The sequence below is a fragment of the Triturus cristatus genome, chromosome 8 (assembly GCF_964204655.1).
Source record: "Triturus cristatus chromosome 8, aTriCri1.1, whole genome shotgun sequence".
Taxonomy (NCBI): Eukaryota; Metazoa; Chordata; class Amphibia; order Caudata; family Salamandridae; genus Triturus; species Triturus cristatus.
Window position 1 is genome coordinate 401,519,005 of NC_140591.1, and position 18,780 is coordinate 401,537,784.

Below are 18,780 nucleotides of genomic sequence, written 5' to 3' on the forward strand. Positions count from 1 at the left end.
GTTTCATCAATGCGATAAACTAAGTATAATTCGTGGGGAGATTGAGAAGTTCTGGGAGGGGTTGCTAGGTCTTAAAATCAACCTATCCCCTACCCTAATGATAATAGGAATTGATAGTAATCTAGTCCTTAAGACGGAAGAGGAAGCTTTTGTTTTCATATGTGTGGCTGTTTTGTGGATATTGATAGCGGTAGGTTGGAAAGATACCCAAGCACCAACCTTTCAGATGTGGTTGACCAGACTGCTGAGGATCCACAATATTGAGTCTGCGTTATATACCCGGAGAGGCAGGAAGATGAGGGAGCTGGGGCTGAACATTTGTGCCCCCCTTAAGGGGTGGAGGGATTCCCGTTTATAAAAAGGTGTGGCTGATTTTTGCTTTTTTGATCCCGCATTCTGATTTTATCATGTATTAATGGACAGTATTAATGAACTGCTTTTTTAACTATGGACAAAACTACATCCTACTTTGTATCTTGATTGTTTGATTGAATTTGCATTTTATAAATCTGTTTACATTGGGTTTTAACGGATTGCAAAATTACACCATGTTATCTTTATTTGTCCAAAGCGTCCAAATATTCCTTTGCTTTTATCTCCGATGAGAAATACCGGGTGTGCACCTCATGGATGACCTTGAGTTGCGCCGGGTTGATAAGATAGATCTGGATATTTCTCTCCTGGAAAGGTTTTATCAGCCGTCTCAACCTCCAACGTCTTTCTATCGTAGAGTGTCAGAAGTCGGGCCGAACGAAGAACGAGACTCCCCCACTTGATCTCTTTGCTTCTGGTCTAGCCTTGTCTGAAATTGCCTGCCGCAGGAGGAAGTTACAAAGGAACACTAAAACTGCCCGCAGTTTATCACCCTCTCTTGCTTGCAACCGTGGCTTGAAAGGGGTGCGATGCGCTCTTTGTATTTCAGCAGCCCAATTCCACTCTGACAGCTTGGGAAAAGCTGACTTCAAGAGATCGATTATATATGCCCTGGTGTCGGACCCTTCAAACCCCTTAGGGACCCCCAACACCCTTAGGTTATTTCTCCTCTGTCTGTTCTCAAATTCTTCCAGCTTCCACTGGATATCCTTGATTTGCGACCCTTGAGCCTCTACCTGATTTGTTGCACTTGCCGCTTCTGCCTCATTTGAAACAATTCTCTCCTCAAGGTTCTTCACCCTCTCCCCTATATTTATACATGCCTTAGAGAGCTTCCTGACGACCCCCTGCATTTTCCTCATTGCAGCTTGCGCTTTACGGGGGGAGCCTCAACCTCCTCCCCCTGTCCATGATTCAAAATAATGCCCCCTGCAGCCCTTACGCCTGGACTGCCCTGAGGCTCTTCACAAGTCACCACCGGGCTCACCTTCTTATTCCGCCTGCCCTTCTCTCCCTTCTCGCCACCCTTCTCTCCACTCGCCGCTGCTGCTGCTCCGCTCTGAGGCTCCTTCGCCCGCAACAGTAGTTCAACTGCCGACGGGCTGGCCGGGCGTTCTTTTCCTGTTACTCTGCCTCTTCCTCTCCTCACTGTCGGCAGGTCGGGCGTGAGAGTCTGCTGCAGGCGTCCCGCTGACTGCTCCGGCATGATTGAGTCCGCTGGAGTCTCTCCACGCAACTTTCGGGCAGCCACTGCTTTGGAGCAGGAGGGGTTCGCTGCTATCTTCGGGGCCATTATTACACCACTTCTAGGATTCTGAAGCGCCAGTTGATCCAGGTATTTCTCCATGGCGCGCCTGACTATCCGAAGCCCAATTTTAGTCCAGATCGCCCAGATTCTGCTGCAGGTGAACTCTGATCTAAGCATAGGGGAAGAGGGAGTATTTCACTTTGTAATTTGAGTGGTTCAAATTCCAGTATCCTTACATGGGGTTCAAATCACAGGACCCGCCACAGTGCTGCTGTCGGCCTCCTAAGCGGCCGCCATCTTGCCTCTCGACCTGCTCTATTTTCTAATGATGTGCCAATACCATGCATCCTACTCCTGGCCTCAGGAACTGCATAACAATTTGTTTCTTGGACTTCCATAACCTGGTTTAAATCAGCGTCATTGCTGTGGCTTCAGGAAGGCTCCCAATAGATGATATTGCAGAGGGTAATTAACACCATGGTAGTGCCCTTGCATCAGCACATACCTCTTGGATTGCAGAATCTCTGGTTTCTGGTAAAAGAGAGAATGAAGACAATTTATTTTTGGAGCTGATATGCCTCCCAATATAATTTGCTTGGGGACAGTGGCCACAACTAATGGCAGTGGATGGCAAACATTTTGAAGCAGCTCTGGGTACATAAACTAGCCCATCATCAAAGCCTATAAAAACCCTGCTAATGGAGATTCTATTATGGGCAGGAACGTTCTATGAACACTTGTAATCTCTTTTACCATTAATGAATCTCGGTACAAGTCGTTTGAATTATGAGCCCTATCACAAATAGTGATAATTTGTATCTGTCTGGATGTACCTACTCTTCATTTCATTGGCACCAAATTCATCTGCACTGCCATTCTTTCTCCCTTTATGTACCTTTCTATTTTCAATTCTTTACACAAGTGGATATTCTGGTATGTTACCCAAGACATGCATGGTACTGAAGCAGCAATCGCAATAGATCCCCGAGTTATCTTGAAAGTGAGTTATGTACTTTAGTGTTGATACACCAGGGCCCTTCAGTGACATGGTGAGACAAGGAAAATATACTACATACCACATGACATACAGACAGACCACCTACTGCTTAGTCCCTTCACTGCAATATTTCTTTGGGATGTTTATTTTCAACTTCAGCTGATGTGGTGCTACTGCCCGTCCATGTTGTGATGGATTGGAAATACTTTTCACTCACTACAATGCATCCGGACCTCATCAGCATTAAAAAAAGGTACTTGAGAAAGTGAGCTCTCACAATCTAAAATGGTTCTCCATTGATCCCACTTTGAGATACCATTCAGTGTGTGCATCTGGCAGAGAGCTTTAGCTGTACTAATGAATTGCTACTTTAGTACTGTCTTCTGTGAGACATGCTTGTAAACATTAACTGTGGCCATTGATGGAACAATGTTTCTATGACGTAGCATTCTATAAATTAGAGAAAAGTTAAAATTAAATCCAAGGGTTTGGTATACTTAATCAACTATACTATCACCTAGAGACAAGGAACGGAGTGCTTTTTTACATAAATCATTCATTAGGTGATCACAAGGAGCCAAGCTTTAGATAATATTGTCCAAAAGTGTGTAACAGAAAACAAACAGCATCATAGTAAGTAATAAACAAAGTATAAAGGAAACCATGTCCCTTGATCGACCGATTGAATAACTGATTGAAAATTGAGTATACTGATTAAAAGAGGGAAATTGGTGTCTGGCTAGCCGAAATTGTTGACAGCATTTCGATCCCTTTAATAATGGCAGGTCATCAATGGGACATAGTTGTTTTGGACTGAGAACGCAAATGTAAAAAAGAACAGCAATTAACATTATGTTACTCTCTAAAAAACAATTTAAACAAATAGTATGGCAACCTCAATTTACTACGAGAGCAGAAAAATTGAATAATGAAGGAAGGCTGAAAATTGATCCATGGAGGCTCAAAGTGTGAATTAAAACACAAAATAGAAATCAGTATACTAGATGGAGGCGCCCGTGAAAATATTTCCACACGTGTGAAGTGAATACTTAGCTTTAAAGAGCTTCAAAAGCTGGAAATTAAGTAAACCATTAAAAATGTGACCCAAAGAAAATCAGGAGAAAATGTATAAATGACCTAAATCAGCATGGCTGCATTGGAACAAGTAAAATGAAGACTAACAAACAGTGAACAGATATGATTGCTCTTACAAAGTTAACTAGCGAGTACCTCTGTTTGTAAGAAAAAGTTAAATCTTTAATTAAAAAGGTGACTCTCAGCCATCCTAGGGAGGATGTCTAAGAGATGTGTCCTTTTCGTATGCCATCTACAACAATGTACAAACTTAACCTGGGTCGGGCAAGCCTATTTGTTGGCATTTAAAGTAAATTTTCATCTGTGTCTATCCTTCATTATTTTGGTGCTTATTATCACTACTTAAAATCCTAGTCAGTGGAGAAACAATCAATGTATTCAAAGATAGTCCAATAAGAGATATTACAATTCCATTGACTACACACAGTTCCCGACAATGTCGAGTCATAGGCGTGTATACTTGGATCAGCCATCATCTTATAAATCCTAACCCTAATGATCACTGTGTTTGCAAAAGACACTAAAGAAAGCATATTAATTCAATTTTATCATGGAGGCCCATTGGTTGTATAGAATGCAGTTGTTTTATCCCAAAATACTCTCTTGTTAAACACAGTATCTTAGAATATCCACCTCTTTCTGGAACCCTCACTTCTTTTAGTATCTGAAATAAGATTGTGATTTAAAAATAATTTTATCCAATAATGTCCAGCTGAAGAGTTTGATTTCCTGTCCATATATTACCCTTGTGTTGCTTAAAACTTTGTATCACCTTCTAACTGGTTTTGCAATTTTAGCACAATCCACATGGCATTTTATATTATAAATACATTTTCAGAATGGCAAGTAGTAACTTTTTTTAGGCTACTCTTTTCCATAGCTTTGGAGTGGTGTAAAAAGCCCCTGATAATATTAGCACAGTGAGTATAATTCAGACAGGGATATTTATCCTTTTTCTGTGATTGAGGGTAACATGAAGTAGTACAGATGTGGAAAACACCAGCCACACACATCATAGTTCACATTGTAACAATACCAACCCAACTTGTTTTGTGGCTCACACTCCAGTAGGTTCTAATACCAACCAAAAGTAACTTACCTTCTGATCACCATATAGGGATACATCTACAGCCATGTCATGCCCAATGTAAAGTAAGTGAACTCAAATGCTAGGGCCTCTGCCTACAGCAATGTAAAGACTCTACAGGGCAAAAAGGTAATGCATTCCAATGCACAGGAGCCACTGAATGTCAATTGAAGCACTTAGAGAAATGCAAATAACTTCAGACTGACAATTATTCCAGAAGCTGCCACAGACGTCCCAGGACCTTCCTCCACATGGAGCACAAGCTAGCCAACAGCTGCAACACATTCCTGAAGGATGAAGCTGGTGAGCATGATTGTCACTTAGGATGCCACAAGTGACACCAGTTCCAGAAGCACGGAGTCAGGGAGGTCATGGGACAGCTAGCATCTGGCAAGATACTCAACTTCAATTAAGATGAAAGGGGCATTCTTGTACAGGAGAAACAGTCTCACATGAAACTACATTATCGTTCCTGCCAGCAAAGTGCTATCCAGGAAGTTACACAGGCACATCCTGCAAGCGGATCTCTGTAAAAGTACAACACAATTGCATAGTGTCACAGCTCAAGGTCAGATACTGAAAAATAAGACTTCCTGCAAAGAAGTGCTTTGTACAGAGAAAGGGTCAACAAAATGATGGAATGTAAAGAAGATTTGGTATCTACTCTTACAAGGGAGATATCTACAGGAATTGTCATTCTCCCATAGAGCAAGACAAGTATTTTCTAATGTTCATCACAAGTCTCCCTTTAAATGCTTGTGAGCACGGAGGCTACAAGTGAATGGAGTGGAGAGTGGGGGTGCCGGTTCCTCCTTCCACAAGCCTCTCCATATGTCCCGACAGCACAGCATACACATGAAAAAACTATGTGACAGGGAGGACAACATGAACCACTAAAGGTTGTCACCTTAGTAGTGGGCACTGCATTGGTGAGAGGAAAAAGGGTGGGGCGCTTGTCAGTGAGGTCTGTGGCATGCTAGTTTCCAGGTGCAATGCACTAAGGAGTTCCTGTGTGCGCACTAAGATATCAGCATACATACACTGGATTTATTCTGGTGTGCTCACAGGGGTTTGCAGTGTAGTGTTCTCAGTTTGGTCTAGATGATGGATTTAATTGCAACAATGACATGATCAGCTTCTTTGCTTAGTTGAGAAAGCCTGATACATCGGAAACCACTGAGCTACAGGACAGTAGAATATGCTGTAGTTGCTCCTACTATACCTATTTCAGCTTTCCATTTGGTAGGCAAACCACACAGTCTTGCGTCATCAATCATGGACATCAACTGTGAGCTGCTTTCCAGATTACAGCCCCTGTCACAGCATTGGCTTGTGTCATGATATTATTGTATGCCTCGGTAACCCAGAACACATCTATATACACGTGCTTCATTATATCTGGGCTGCAGCATCTAAGTTGGACTAAGTTCAATACATAGGTAGAAAACGATAATATGCAGGATTTCGGTGCAGTGTTGATAGTGCAAAGTGAAAGTTTAATTGTGTTACAGGAGAAAGAGGTGCTATGCCAAAGATGCATGTTGGGACCACGTCCTTTGGATTGTCTTTGCATTTAGGAAAGGTAGTCATCTATTGATGGTCATGTTATGTTGCTGTGCATGAGACAGACCTGCAGCAGTAATTGGATGTGGCTATAACAATTTACCAAATGGAGGAAAATGAATATCTGTCTGAGAACAACATAAGCTCAATACATAGTGAATGGGCAATAGTGCATAGTGACCTGACATATGCCCACTACTACTCTGTCTTCCATTTGGTGGTTGGATTGTCATAGAGTCATTAACAACATCTCGAAGGGGTGACAGATATGCATGAACTAGCATCATAGTTATTGATGGTTGTAATGTCAGAAGTGTAAACATTTAGGGGGACACAGCTCCGTTGATGAGGGTGCTGCCTTATTTGCAATGTTCTTTCTTACCTTATAATGTTCATAACAATTGCTTCTGTTAGCAGGTGTTTCTGTATCCATTACCTCATTTTCTTTGTAAAGTGTGTTGTGGTTGTTCGAGGACAACTTAAAACATGTTTTGTGTGCAACTCGAATTGAGAGGATCGAAGTGTGGTAAAGCAAATAAGATGTTGGTTGTTTAGTGGCTTTAATGACCGCAGTTTGTTTCATTGTTACAGATGATCAAGAAAACCTGTTTATCTCTGTGAGACCGGGCATCCTACTTGAGTTGGCAAAGACTGTGTCATCAGCTGTGTCTTTCCTGTTAGTTCTATGTGATATTTGCTTTCCATACGCGATTACTGTGAATACTGTTAATTTTGTAATTCGGTCCGATCCAAATTTTTGTTGATTACAGCTTTTTATAATCAGACCCTATATCGGTTTATCCACACAGTATTTTAAGGAAGTCAAGTAGATCACTTTGGTGGTCACATAGTCGCCAGACTGGTCTGTTTTTATGCCCAAGCTTTAGGTCAAAGCTTCAAAGTTCTCCATATACAGATGAACCCTGTGCGGCACAAGATGGGGCGTTGGAGGACGTTATGGGGCATTGGCAAGAGCGGCATTTGAATTGCTCAATTGTTGTCACGTTTTACCTGTAAGAACATCTTGTTACAATAATACGACTGAGACAAACGAAAACTGAAAATCAAAAAGAACATTCTATACATTTCCAATGATATATAAGGCTTATTTTAATAAAAAGTTTACATTTCACTACATACCTGAATCCAAATGACATCACAAAAGGGGTTATGGCAATCTTAATTTTGCTGTTTAAAACAAAATAGAAAAAATTACTAAATATTTCGCATAAACGTATATTAAACTTTCAATTATATTAATGCATTTCATTGAAGATACATTTCTGTATAACTTTTAATATCATGGCAATAACTTACAAGCATTTATGATAGCTAAACTTACATAAAATGTAATATTGCAAAGAACTGAAACTTTAACAAGAAACATGAAAAAATGAAATACCAGGGTCCAAGCAAAAACATAATTGTATTCAAAATAAAGATATAGGCAAGTAGAGTAAAATTCTGCCATTTGTATAGCACCACGACAAAGCAGTGCCCTGGCTTTCGTGAAATGTTCTTTCATTTTAACAGAGGATAGCTCCTGAGTAGACCATTGCCATGAAAGATGCAAGACAGGATGCAGCTGCCAGGAGTGGTCTTACACCTAGTTGTAGGACCAGAAAAGTATTCTCAAAGCTCTTTAATTCAGTCTGGTGTGGTCTATACCACACATGCTTTATGGAATGATAAAACACACTCACGTCCTCCGATGAAACAGAGAACACCCTCAACAGTTCCTTCTTTAGGAATATAGGCCACCAGTGTGATGGTTCTGACCAGTGGCAGATGGGTAGGCATAGGAAAGATACTGCATTCTAAGATGAATGGCGTCATCATAAAGGGAGAGAGATGCAAAATGTAAATCAGTTGGTATTTGATGACCTCATTAGAGACAGAACAGAAATCGCCCATCTTATTTTTTTGGGACCAACGACATTCACACCAGGAGCTCTTACAAGGGAATAGCCTGAACGATGGTCCATGGAGGGCAGATTACTGAAGCCTGTCAAGTGAGGACCAGAGTCTGCCAGGGTTGTTTGCTCTTGCCTTTTCTCTTCCGGCTGGCCCTAGACTGGATCATGACTCAAGAAGACATCTACAGCAGGGATAAGGAATGGGATTAAGGAGACTCCTTGGATGCACCTCAACGACCTGGACTTTGCAGGCAATCTGGCCCTACTCTCCTATATCCATTAGCGGATGCAAGAGAAGACCAACAATGGGGCATCCCCTTCAGCACAGCTTGGCCTTAACATCCACTCAGGAAAAACCAAGATCCTGAAGGCTAATAGGGCCAGCACAGTGGCAGTCACTCTTGCAGGTGATGCACTAGAAGAGGTTGAGACCTTCACATACTTGGGCAATGTCACAGACAAGCAGGGTGGCACAAATGCAACGTTAATACAAGAATCTTAAAAGCAATGGGTGCCTTCGATCAGCTAAAGGAGATCTGGAGCTACAAGGACCTAACGCTGCAAACCAAGACCAGGCTTTTTAACGCCAACATAAAATCAGTCCTTCTGTATGAAAAGTGACCAACACCAAAAAAGTCAAAACCATCATCAACACATGTCTGAGGAACATCCTCCAAATCCACTGGCCAAACCCCATCAGCAACAACAACCTATGGCAGTAGACTTCTCAACTCCCTGGCCATGAAAAAATCACGAAAAGATGCTGGTGCTAGTTCGGTCATGTCACAACCCCCTCCTGAACCCCCTCCTGCGACCTCTGTGTAGTTGGTCTAGCACGCATAGCCTATGTTGTATTCCCCCTATGGCGTTTAATGGCTTGCTATGTTACCATAGCTGATATTCCCCAGAACCCTGGGTTCCATTGCACTGGAGTCTGCCAAGCATTTCCCCAGAACACGTTAACTAATAGAGTACCTTACATCCGCTGTTGCCAGGGCCGTTGTGTGGTTTTCCATTGCACACATGTGAGAGAAAGAGAAACATTCATTTTCATCTTAATTGGTTCCTTCCTGAAGGGTCAAACTATTATTGTACAAATACATGTTTCCTTCAGGGGTCTTTGAGAGCCTTCCAGTCTTCCACATGCTCCACGTGCCAACTGTGAGCCAGCTACTTCTATTGGTGTCCCTACATGGGATATAAGCTGCGCCCAAACCCTCTTTCCCTGCTTGAACATGCTCCACCCGTCTCACTCACTTGCAGAATCAGCCTGAATCAAGCAGCGCTCTAGTCTTCCTCAATGTAAGTTGTACCGTGGTTCCCGTGGTCTGAGCTCCATTGACGTCTTCATCATCTCCACTTGCTGCACCGTGATTCCTGTTCCCCTGCGACTTCCTGCGTCAATGCCTCGGGATCTTCAAACTTTTTGAAAACCGGAAAACAAGGCAAAGTACTTGGTATCAGGTTAGTGCGCACTATCCTTTTAAAGTGCAGGCAAGGCTGAGTGAAAAGCATTTTCAAGACTTTAAACATTATCTCCAGGCCATCCCTGTGATTTCTTCCAACACTTCAGGTGTTTCCATGCTCCAGTCACTTCTTTTGAACTTGGCGCTTGAACTGTAATAGTGCAAGAACTTAGGACCCTACGCACGTGTTTCTCTGATGAAAAGTTGTGACAAGAGAAAGCACACAAGAGCGATTGATAAGTGTATTTTTGAGTTTATCCTTGGGAGAGCAAGAAACTCCAATTTGTATTTCGTTTTGACCCTTGGGAGTGCCAGAAACTCCAATCTGTGATTTTGGTTATTCTGCTCTCATACCGTGTTTCTGAATGGAAACTATAAGTGTATGTTACTGAAGTCAAGGTATGATCATTGTATAATGAGGCTTGTTAGTTCACTGATGGTAACTGTCTCCTCTTGTTATTCCCAGTGTATTGTATCTTCACAAATCCCGTGGTCCTAGTCCAGTGTAGAATCTACCTCACAAACACGAAGGTTTCAAGAGTGCCAAATCCTTTCACGTAGGCAAGCACAGCTGCTGAGCAGATCCAGTACCGTGAGTCTCTTTTCTTTTTTTATCCCTACCCCCCTTCTCCCTTGGGGCAGTGCATGAGTAAGGTGCCTGGTCCCTTGATGTAGCACGGCCACCGAGAGGGATAGGAGGTCCAGCATCAGCTCCAATGTCATCTCTTTGTTAGGGACTAGGTGACTAGGTGAGTGCATGACAGGTCACACCCTCCGCAAGCTTGCGGAAAACACCACCAGGCAAGCCTAGACCTGTAACCCTCAAGGAAAAGAGGAAGGCCAAGAAATACATGGCGCCACGGCCTCCAGACTAACTTCAAGGATAGGGTGACCAGATGTCCCGGATTTGTCTGGACAGTCCTGTTTTTTCACGGACTGTCCCAACACTCTTTTCTACAACAAAGAAATGTCCCGTATTTTTGTGAGTGTCAGGTGAAAGCGCACAATATAACAGTGTGGTACAGGCTCACGTTTCCTCTGACTCTCTCTTAACACAGGAACGCAAGATGAGGTGTTTAATAAGCCACCTACTGTGTCTCCTTGCCTTTCTCAGGCAGCACAGCAGGAATTAACGAAGGGGGAATTAGTGTCCCATCACCCCAGCCAGATTCATTAGCAGCCTGCATGAGGGGAAGGACAGTATGTAGATAGTATATATATATTACAAAACAATAGTACTGAGATATACCCAAAAATTACACAGTGCACATTCTTGCATAGTTTTTTTCTTAATTTGTTCTTCTTTATTGAATTACTTGTTGTATCTCTTTACACAGCAAACATAGTATACAGCCAACACGTGTTTCACGCTCACTGTGCTTCTTCAGGGCTGTTAACAAAATACCAAAAGTGTTTCCCTGAGTAGGTCTTGATTTTGCTGTGATATTTGTGCTTAATTTGTATAATGAATATATGGCTGATACTTAGCTGGATAATTTCTAAACAACCAGGTTGAAATGTCGATGCTAGAAATAATTATCTCAAACAACGAGAAAGGTTTATTTGTTATTTCTGTGTTCTTTTCATTTCAGGATGCAATTGGTTTATTGATTTTAATAGTAATATATACTATAATAGGTATACTGTTATCTCAAACAACAAGAAAGGTTGATTTTTTTATTTCTGTGTATTTTTCATTTTAGGATGTAATTGTTTATTAATTGTAATATATAATGACCTTATGATAAAGTACTGATATATATTTTTATAATTTTATTAACAGCCCTGAAGAAGCACTGTGTGCGCAAAACACGTGTTGGCTGTATACTATATTTGCTGTGTAAAGAGATACAAAATGTAATTCAATAAAGAAGAACACATTAAGAAAAAAACACTCAAGAATGGGCACTGTGTCATTTTTGGTTATTTCTCAGTACTATTGTTTTATAATATTGTTTTTCCAATACCGGTGGTGGACACCAGCATACTGAGATTATAGTGCCAGGCGGTTTTTCTTTTACCCAAATCTGATTTAAGAGAAATATATATATTTAATATATACGCAAAAAATATTTAAGATTGAAAGCAAAACCCAACACAGAGATGACTGGAGAGTCATGGTTGACAGCCTATACCCCAGGAGTGTAGTAGGCGTAAGTAAGTAATCAAGTAAGTAATGATAGTCACAAGCAAAAGATGCATCACAATACATCTGTTCCCTCATTTTTCATTGCACTTGTGAGAAGTTGGCCTGGTATAGGCTGTCCACTAGTTAAAGTGGGCACCTTGCACCAGTCCAAATGACCCTTATTGATGATTAGGTTAAAGACAACCTTTATTGAAAGCTATTCTAGTGGTAGCTGTGGAGAGCAGCCTTCAGGCTAAGTCTTGAAGGAATGTAAAGCAGCTTGGTTTACCAGATTATAGCCTCCTAAATGACCAAATGAAAGGAGAACCACACAAGGTATATATAAAATATATGTATTTATTACTAAACACTCTCTACTAACCTCTTTTGAAATTAGAGAACAAGGCACACAATATTAAAGCACTAGAACAACAGTAATTAGCACAATACACAGCGGGCTCCAGGGGGAGAGCACGTAGAATCGCTAGGACCCCAAGGAACTACCTAAGGTAGTGACACAGGGGACCCACGGAGGACGCGTGCAGTGTGAGAACACCGGCGCGAGCTCCGTACAACTCTATGGGAAAGTCGCAGTTGGAATTTTAAAGATTAAGGACAGTTAGGAGAGGACTTCGAGCAAACCCTTTGGAACGTAGAAAGTTCTAAGGCCAGCTCTCTTGAGAGTACCGAGGTACCCGTGTTACCTATCCCAGGAGAGCCGGGTGCATAGGGGTCAAGTGGTGTTCGAAACGCTTGTCGATTTCAAAGGCGTGATGCGAAGAAGTGCTGCTGCCGGGTAGGTGAGAAGTGTCCGGTGTGATCTAAGCCTGGATCAGAGCTGAGAAGAACATGAAAGCAAAGGGGACGGAGTCTGGGTCCCTTCACAGTGACCAGGGGCACAATAGACGAATGCCCACCAATGCCGGGTTTTTCAAGTGAGAAGAGGTGAAGCTTGACTCTGCAGCCACGGGGACCAGGAGACGTCGACGATGACCAAAGTCCGCAGGTGAGCTGTCCCACGAAGGATGTCGAGTGCTGGGGGGTCAGTGTCCGGATTGAACACCAACAAGCCTTGGCAACTACAACCCACATGGTCGGAGAAAAGATGCTTCGGTGAGGACCAGCAAGGTCCTGGGGAATCCCCAAGCGATGGAGAGTCAAGGCACGTCTGGAGCAACCAGGAAAGCCCACTTAAAGTTAAAGTTCCCTTCTCAGGGACCCACTGGTCGACGGACCAGGGATCGCGAAGGGACCTCAAGCTGAATCATAAAATACCAGCCCACGGAACACTCGTGGAGTGTAGGCCGGAAATCTTCAGTGGAAATACTGCTCAGGGTCTGGACTACAAGTAGCCCAAAGCACAGCCTCAGGGGTCGCCAAAAAGCATATGCTGCTGCAAATGTACACGGTGCCCAGGAGTTCGGGTTGCACGATCCCCATGAGGGATGCGGGTCTCAGAATTGCTGAGAGCACAGATAAGTCTCAGAGACCTCGGGAACCCACCTCCTGTGTTGCAAAACACTTAGTAGTCCTTCAGGAGCTGCATAGATGCAAACAAGTCAGATGTGTTTCAGGTGAATGCCTTGCAGGGGAGTAACTCCTTTACTCCAAGGGAGATTCTTCAGTCATCCAGCGTAGTGTAGATAGCCAAAGTACTTGGTTTCTGTAGCAGAGTTTCGTCCAGATAAATCCAAAGTCCTGTAGCCAGGGGTTCCTGCTTTATACCCAAGGAAGGGGTGAGACAAACTCTGGGCCCCCCCCCCCCAACGGGAGGGTCAGGACAGAGGGGTGGCTACACCCATGTCCTTTGTCCAGTTTCGTGCCAGAGAAGGAGCAAATGGCTCCTGCAACCGGTTTGAGCTGGACTATGCACAGAGACACCAAATGTGCCCCCAGTGCAGACATCAAAGCACTCTCAGAGTGCACCCACCCAGCTCCAATACACTAAAGCCTGTCTGGGAGGTGGTCACACCTCCCTGTAACAGGAAACCTATTGTCCAGCCTTCCCCAGTTGGAGTTCCACCCAGCAGCAGGAGGGCAGACTCGTGTCTGTGGCTGGCAGTATCAATTTTGTGATGCCAGGGTCAGGAAAGCTGGTACCAGCTGTACTGGTGTTTTCATATTTCTCCCTCTAGTAGGGTGGAATCATACCTCCCACACCAGTTACTAGTCAAGGTATGATTCCACACCAGTTACTAGTCAAGGTATGATTCCAAGGTGTTTGACACCAAACACGACATGTTTCCATGCAGTTAGCATTTACCACGAGGTTATAATGCACTTAAGTATATATGGTTGGCTGAAGGGTCTCTGCTCATGCAGGTGCACCCTCTCACGTAAAACCCAGCACCCTGCCTTCAGGATTGATAAGGCCTGCCATAGGGGTGACTGATAGGTTTATATGTGCAGTGATATGGAGTAGATATAGTGAACCTATATTTAAGTAAGGGGTGCATGCACCACCTTACACAGGCTGCTGTAGCAGACCTGTTGTGTCATTTTGAATGGTCTCTCGGGGGAGGTATAATACATGCTGCAGTCCCTGAGAGGCCTCTGGAGTACCTATGCCCTGGGTACATAGTATACCATATACTAGGGACTGATAAGGGTACTCCAGAATCCAATTTGGAGTTTACCTAAAGGATATGAACAACCTATTTACGGAGAAAGCAGATATACTGGGGTCCTGATTAGCAGGATCTCAGTCAGACTAAGTCAAAAACCAGCAAAACACCAGGAAAAAAGTGGGGGTAACAATGCAGTCAGATTCCACCTTCCTACAGCACTCATCACCTTCCTGCTGCCATTTTAATCCCAGGCTTTCGCTTTCTGCAATTTAATCTTCTTCTGGATTCTTTGCCTGGATTTCTAGCTTGGCTTGTTTTTCTTTTCTGATGTGAGGAGCAGTTTGGTGGCTGACTAACTTCTTCAGTTGTAATCTTAATCTTCAATCATGACCTATACATTTGACAAGATTTGTTTTTTACCCTTTTATGGGTATTTCCTCCTCACTGGGAACTTCTTAAGCAAACATTTGTGACCTGTTGCGTATACTATTGTGTGCTGGTCAGCAACATGGCCACTGGGAGGAGTTGTTCTTTCACCAGACAAAAAAAAGGGAGCACGTCAGACCTCTCAGAGTCCAGTCCTTGACATGAAGAAGGACTTTAGACTGGATGTTTGTGATGGAAGTAAGTTTGAAAGTTAGGAGAAACTGTGAGGGGATTTGAGGTTGAATGCAGCATCTACTTCTCCGGGCAACGAAAGTTTAGCAAAGTTAGTAGTGAATTTTTGGCTCTTGTCTATGAAGATGATGTTAGGGTCAAAATAGCATTGCTTGAGAAAGCAGTGAATTATGAAATGTATTTACGGTTTAGGATTTTGCCTTTTCAGAACATGTTTTTATTCTACAGCATTCTTTAGAAGAGAAAAAAGGAGTTTGAAGTGTGTTATCAAACTCTCTCATGTGGTGTTCTTAAATCTTAAGGCTATCTTTATCCTCATTGCTAAAACCTTGACATTTACACAGAATGCACTGCACAGTAATCTGCAAAAACCTCTAGGTGATTTCCAGCATGCTGGTGTGTGCTACTCTCAAAGATGGGTTGCAACTAAAGGAGCGAGCAATCTGCTACCACGCGCTCTAAGATGATCTAGATGTCAGCAGGTCACTTGGTGAATAAAAACTATCCTCTGGGTTTGCTGTTATGATGCACTGTTGAAAGCAAGACAGGATGTCCAAGACTATTCAAAACTTTAAAATAGACCATGAGCGGACCCGTCAGGATGCAGTCAGGAGAGACCTGTTTAAAATATTAGCAAGCCGTACAATAATGTAAATCAACAAATTCATTATGATTTAGGTTCGGGGATACTGTTAGGCTGCAATTTCAGATTCCAGCTGGTATTCAGTTTAAAAAGTAGGGGCCCCTGCATACAAGGGCCAGGGAAAAAACTAATATTTAGGAAACAAGCTTGAGCAATAAACAATAAATAAAGAATGTGGGATATTGTTCAAGAAAATCAAGTTTTATGATATTGACTATTCCACATGTTTAATTATTATATAAAATATTAAAAATTATTTTGTGATAATAACACTGGTAGTTTTGCAGGTCATTAGATGTAATGTAATCACAGTGTCTACTACCTGTCAATTCACATATTTGTATTCCTGTACATTCTTTATTTATTATTTCTTGCTCGAGCTGGTTTCCCAAATATTGGTATTCTCGGGCTTAAACATGGGGATTATGAGTTTTTCCCCAAAATGGGGAAGGAAAGATGGAGCGTAGCATGTTGGGTCTCTAAACCTGTGTTTTTCAGCCTTGGAGATTGGAGCAGGTAGTACACTGATGCAGTTACGGTTTTAAGGTCTGTGGTGTGAGTGGTGGGAAGAGGACAGAGCAATGGAATGGAGGGCTTCCACAGCACCACATGCATCTCCAAGCCCAGTGTACCCCAGCCACGAAGTACCACTTAACAAATTTGTGAACCCTGTCATACCAGGCCCAGAGACATCATGCTAGTTAGAAAAGACCAAGTGTGGTATATCCTCCAAAGGTTCCACTCTGGGGCACTTGTAATGAGGGCATAAATGTCTTGGTATGATATTAATTTTAGTTACTCTTTTGTAGCCCTTCTCTTTGATCCACTTAATGCTCTTAATTTTTTGGTTAGGCTTCTACCATATACAATTTATATTCAGATTTAATATGCTACACCATGCACGTCACTTACTTGTACCAAGTGGGTGGATGGTTAACTTCTGGCGTCCCATCATCAATCTGTACTTTCTCTTCCACTGTCATGGATTCCCTGTAAAAGCAGCAAAACAACCCTTTGTGAGATTATTTGTGTGTTGACAACAATATAAAGATAGCACTGTCCTCATGTACAGACGCAGGTGGCATGAAGCCTTGAGTATCTTTCTTATGCATGTAATAGAGAAAAAGCAATTGTGTATCTGGCATTATTGTTTTAGCAGTATGTTAGAGTGGACAAAATACTGCATAACAGAAATTTGAACGACTATGGGACAACATAATAGTTAATGAGAACATAAAAGTAATCGAATCTTCTCTTAATTTATAACCCTTACAAGAATTCACTGGCAAAATTATAAACTTGCACCAACCTATACAAAATATATGCTGTATTGCTAGCTAGCGTAGGTCAAGGAAAAGACGCTCTGGATTAAGGAGCACTGGTCAATTTAATAAATTGTACTCCTTTAATCACATCACCTTTGCGCACGGAAAACTCAGGTGACTTGAATTCCCGAGTTTTATTGACATAGCTAGTTCTTAGTTGTCACTCTCCCACAGCTCCATTTTCTGTTCACAGTGTGGGAAAAATGGGGATTAGGAGATATTTCCACATGTCAAAATACCAAATGCCTCTAATCTCTTAAATATTATTTGAAATCAACCCACAATTGCCCATAAACCAATACGCCACTTGCCATTAATCAGATAATTGTTTGCCCTCAAGCCGACATATCAATTTCCACAGATTACTTAATATTCTCTTTTAAATATTGGTTTTGCAGCACATAAGAAAAGTTATTAATTCCTATCAATCACTTGGGTCGTGCACTGATTAACACCAGCCAGGCAGCGTGCGTCAGGTCAAGTACTGAATTCTTTGAAAATCACAATGTTCACTACTCTCTTAGGCAATTTAGATCCGGCCAATCCTACCAAGAATGAAGACATTATATGCCTTTGGCACTTCACAAGAAAATATTTTCACTAATCAACTTTCAACATTTCTGGAAGATTCATATATTTTCAACGCACAGTGGCTGGGCATTTGGCCAAGACACTCCACTGAGATCACTCTGCTCCTGGCCCTGGTTGAGACTTCCTCCATTCAAGGCGAAGATGATTCCCAATCCCCTTGGTTCCTTTATTACCAGGGGTCATGGGGAGCTGATCCAGGGCTTAAAGGAGATCTGATACCATGGCACAGTATTATTATCCTGGACTGAGTCATCTAGAATGCAACACTTCCCTTCCTTTTGTACTCGCATGGCTCCTTGTTATCACCTGATGCTATTGTGTATTTTTGCATGTATGTATGTTTGCCTTCTGTCAGATCCAGTTAGGGTGTTTGGATGCACAGCCGTAGTTATTCTGGTGACACTCTGATTATTAATAATCCATTAGATAAGCTGGCCCTTAGCTCCACATTGAGGTTGAGGGATTGTTTAGCTATCAGTGGATCAGAAGCAATTTCCTTAAAATCACAGCTGATAAAACAAGAATATTAATTGTGGGCAGTAACCTTTGTTAGCAGGAATGCGCTCTCTGGCCCACATGCATGTGCAACCCAACCGAACTGGCCCCAAAGGTAAAATCATTGTTGGTGGTGATCAACTAAGATGCAATGCTGAAGAGTGAAGGTTAAGGAAGAGAGCACAGAATTTTGTGATTAGGGTTGTTTGAAATTTTCCAAAGCTTGACAATGTTTCAGTGGTCAAGAGAGATCTTCATTGACTTGCAGATAGGCAGAGTATATTTTTAATGCCTTTATTCGCATATTGCATTTTGAAAATAAGTATTTGTTGACGGTGTCATGGGTAAGCGACCAAGGGCAGTAGGGAGTTCCTTTTGTCATCAAACCCATAACATGTGGCACAACTTCCAATCAGTGATCAGAAGAATGGAGAGCCAAATGGCTTTCAGAAAGGCCTTGAAACAAACTCTGTTCATTGTCTCTACCGAGCATTTCTTCTGTTTTCCCCTTTAGTTCTTAGCACCATGAAGCTTCTCAGACTACGCGTGCGTTGGAAATTATATTAATACTTTAACCCAAGGCACATTATAGTTCCATACCAACAAATTACATACGTCAAAAGTAACATACCATTTACCTTATATCATCAAAAAAATCTACTCAAATG

The 18,780-nt window shown here is 42.2% G+C and overlaps 1 protein-coding gene across 3 annotated transcripts in view; it reads right to left on the reverse strand.

Moving 5' to 3' along the window:
* Nucleotides 1-18,780, reverse strand: part of LOC146802188 (phosphatidylinositol 3,4,5-trisphosphate 3-phosphatase TPTE2-like) — a 276,700-nt gene that overhangs the window by 168,483 nt on the left and 89,437 nt on the right. For all 3 annotated transcript variants that reach the window (XM_085621775.1, XM_085621774.1, XM_085621776.1), the window contains exons 3-4: nucleotides 16,614-16,691; nucleotides 7,504-7,551 (exon numbers count right to left, since the gene is read on the reverse strand). In XM_085621775.1, coding sequence (XP_085477901.1) covers nucleotides 7,504-7,551; nucleotides 16,614-16,691 — 126 coding nt within the window. The remainder of the gene's footprint in view (nucleotides 1-7,503; nucleotides 7,552-16,613; nucleotides 16,692-18,780) is intronic.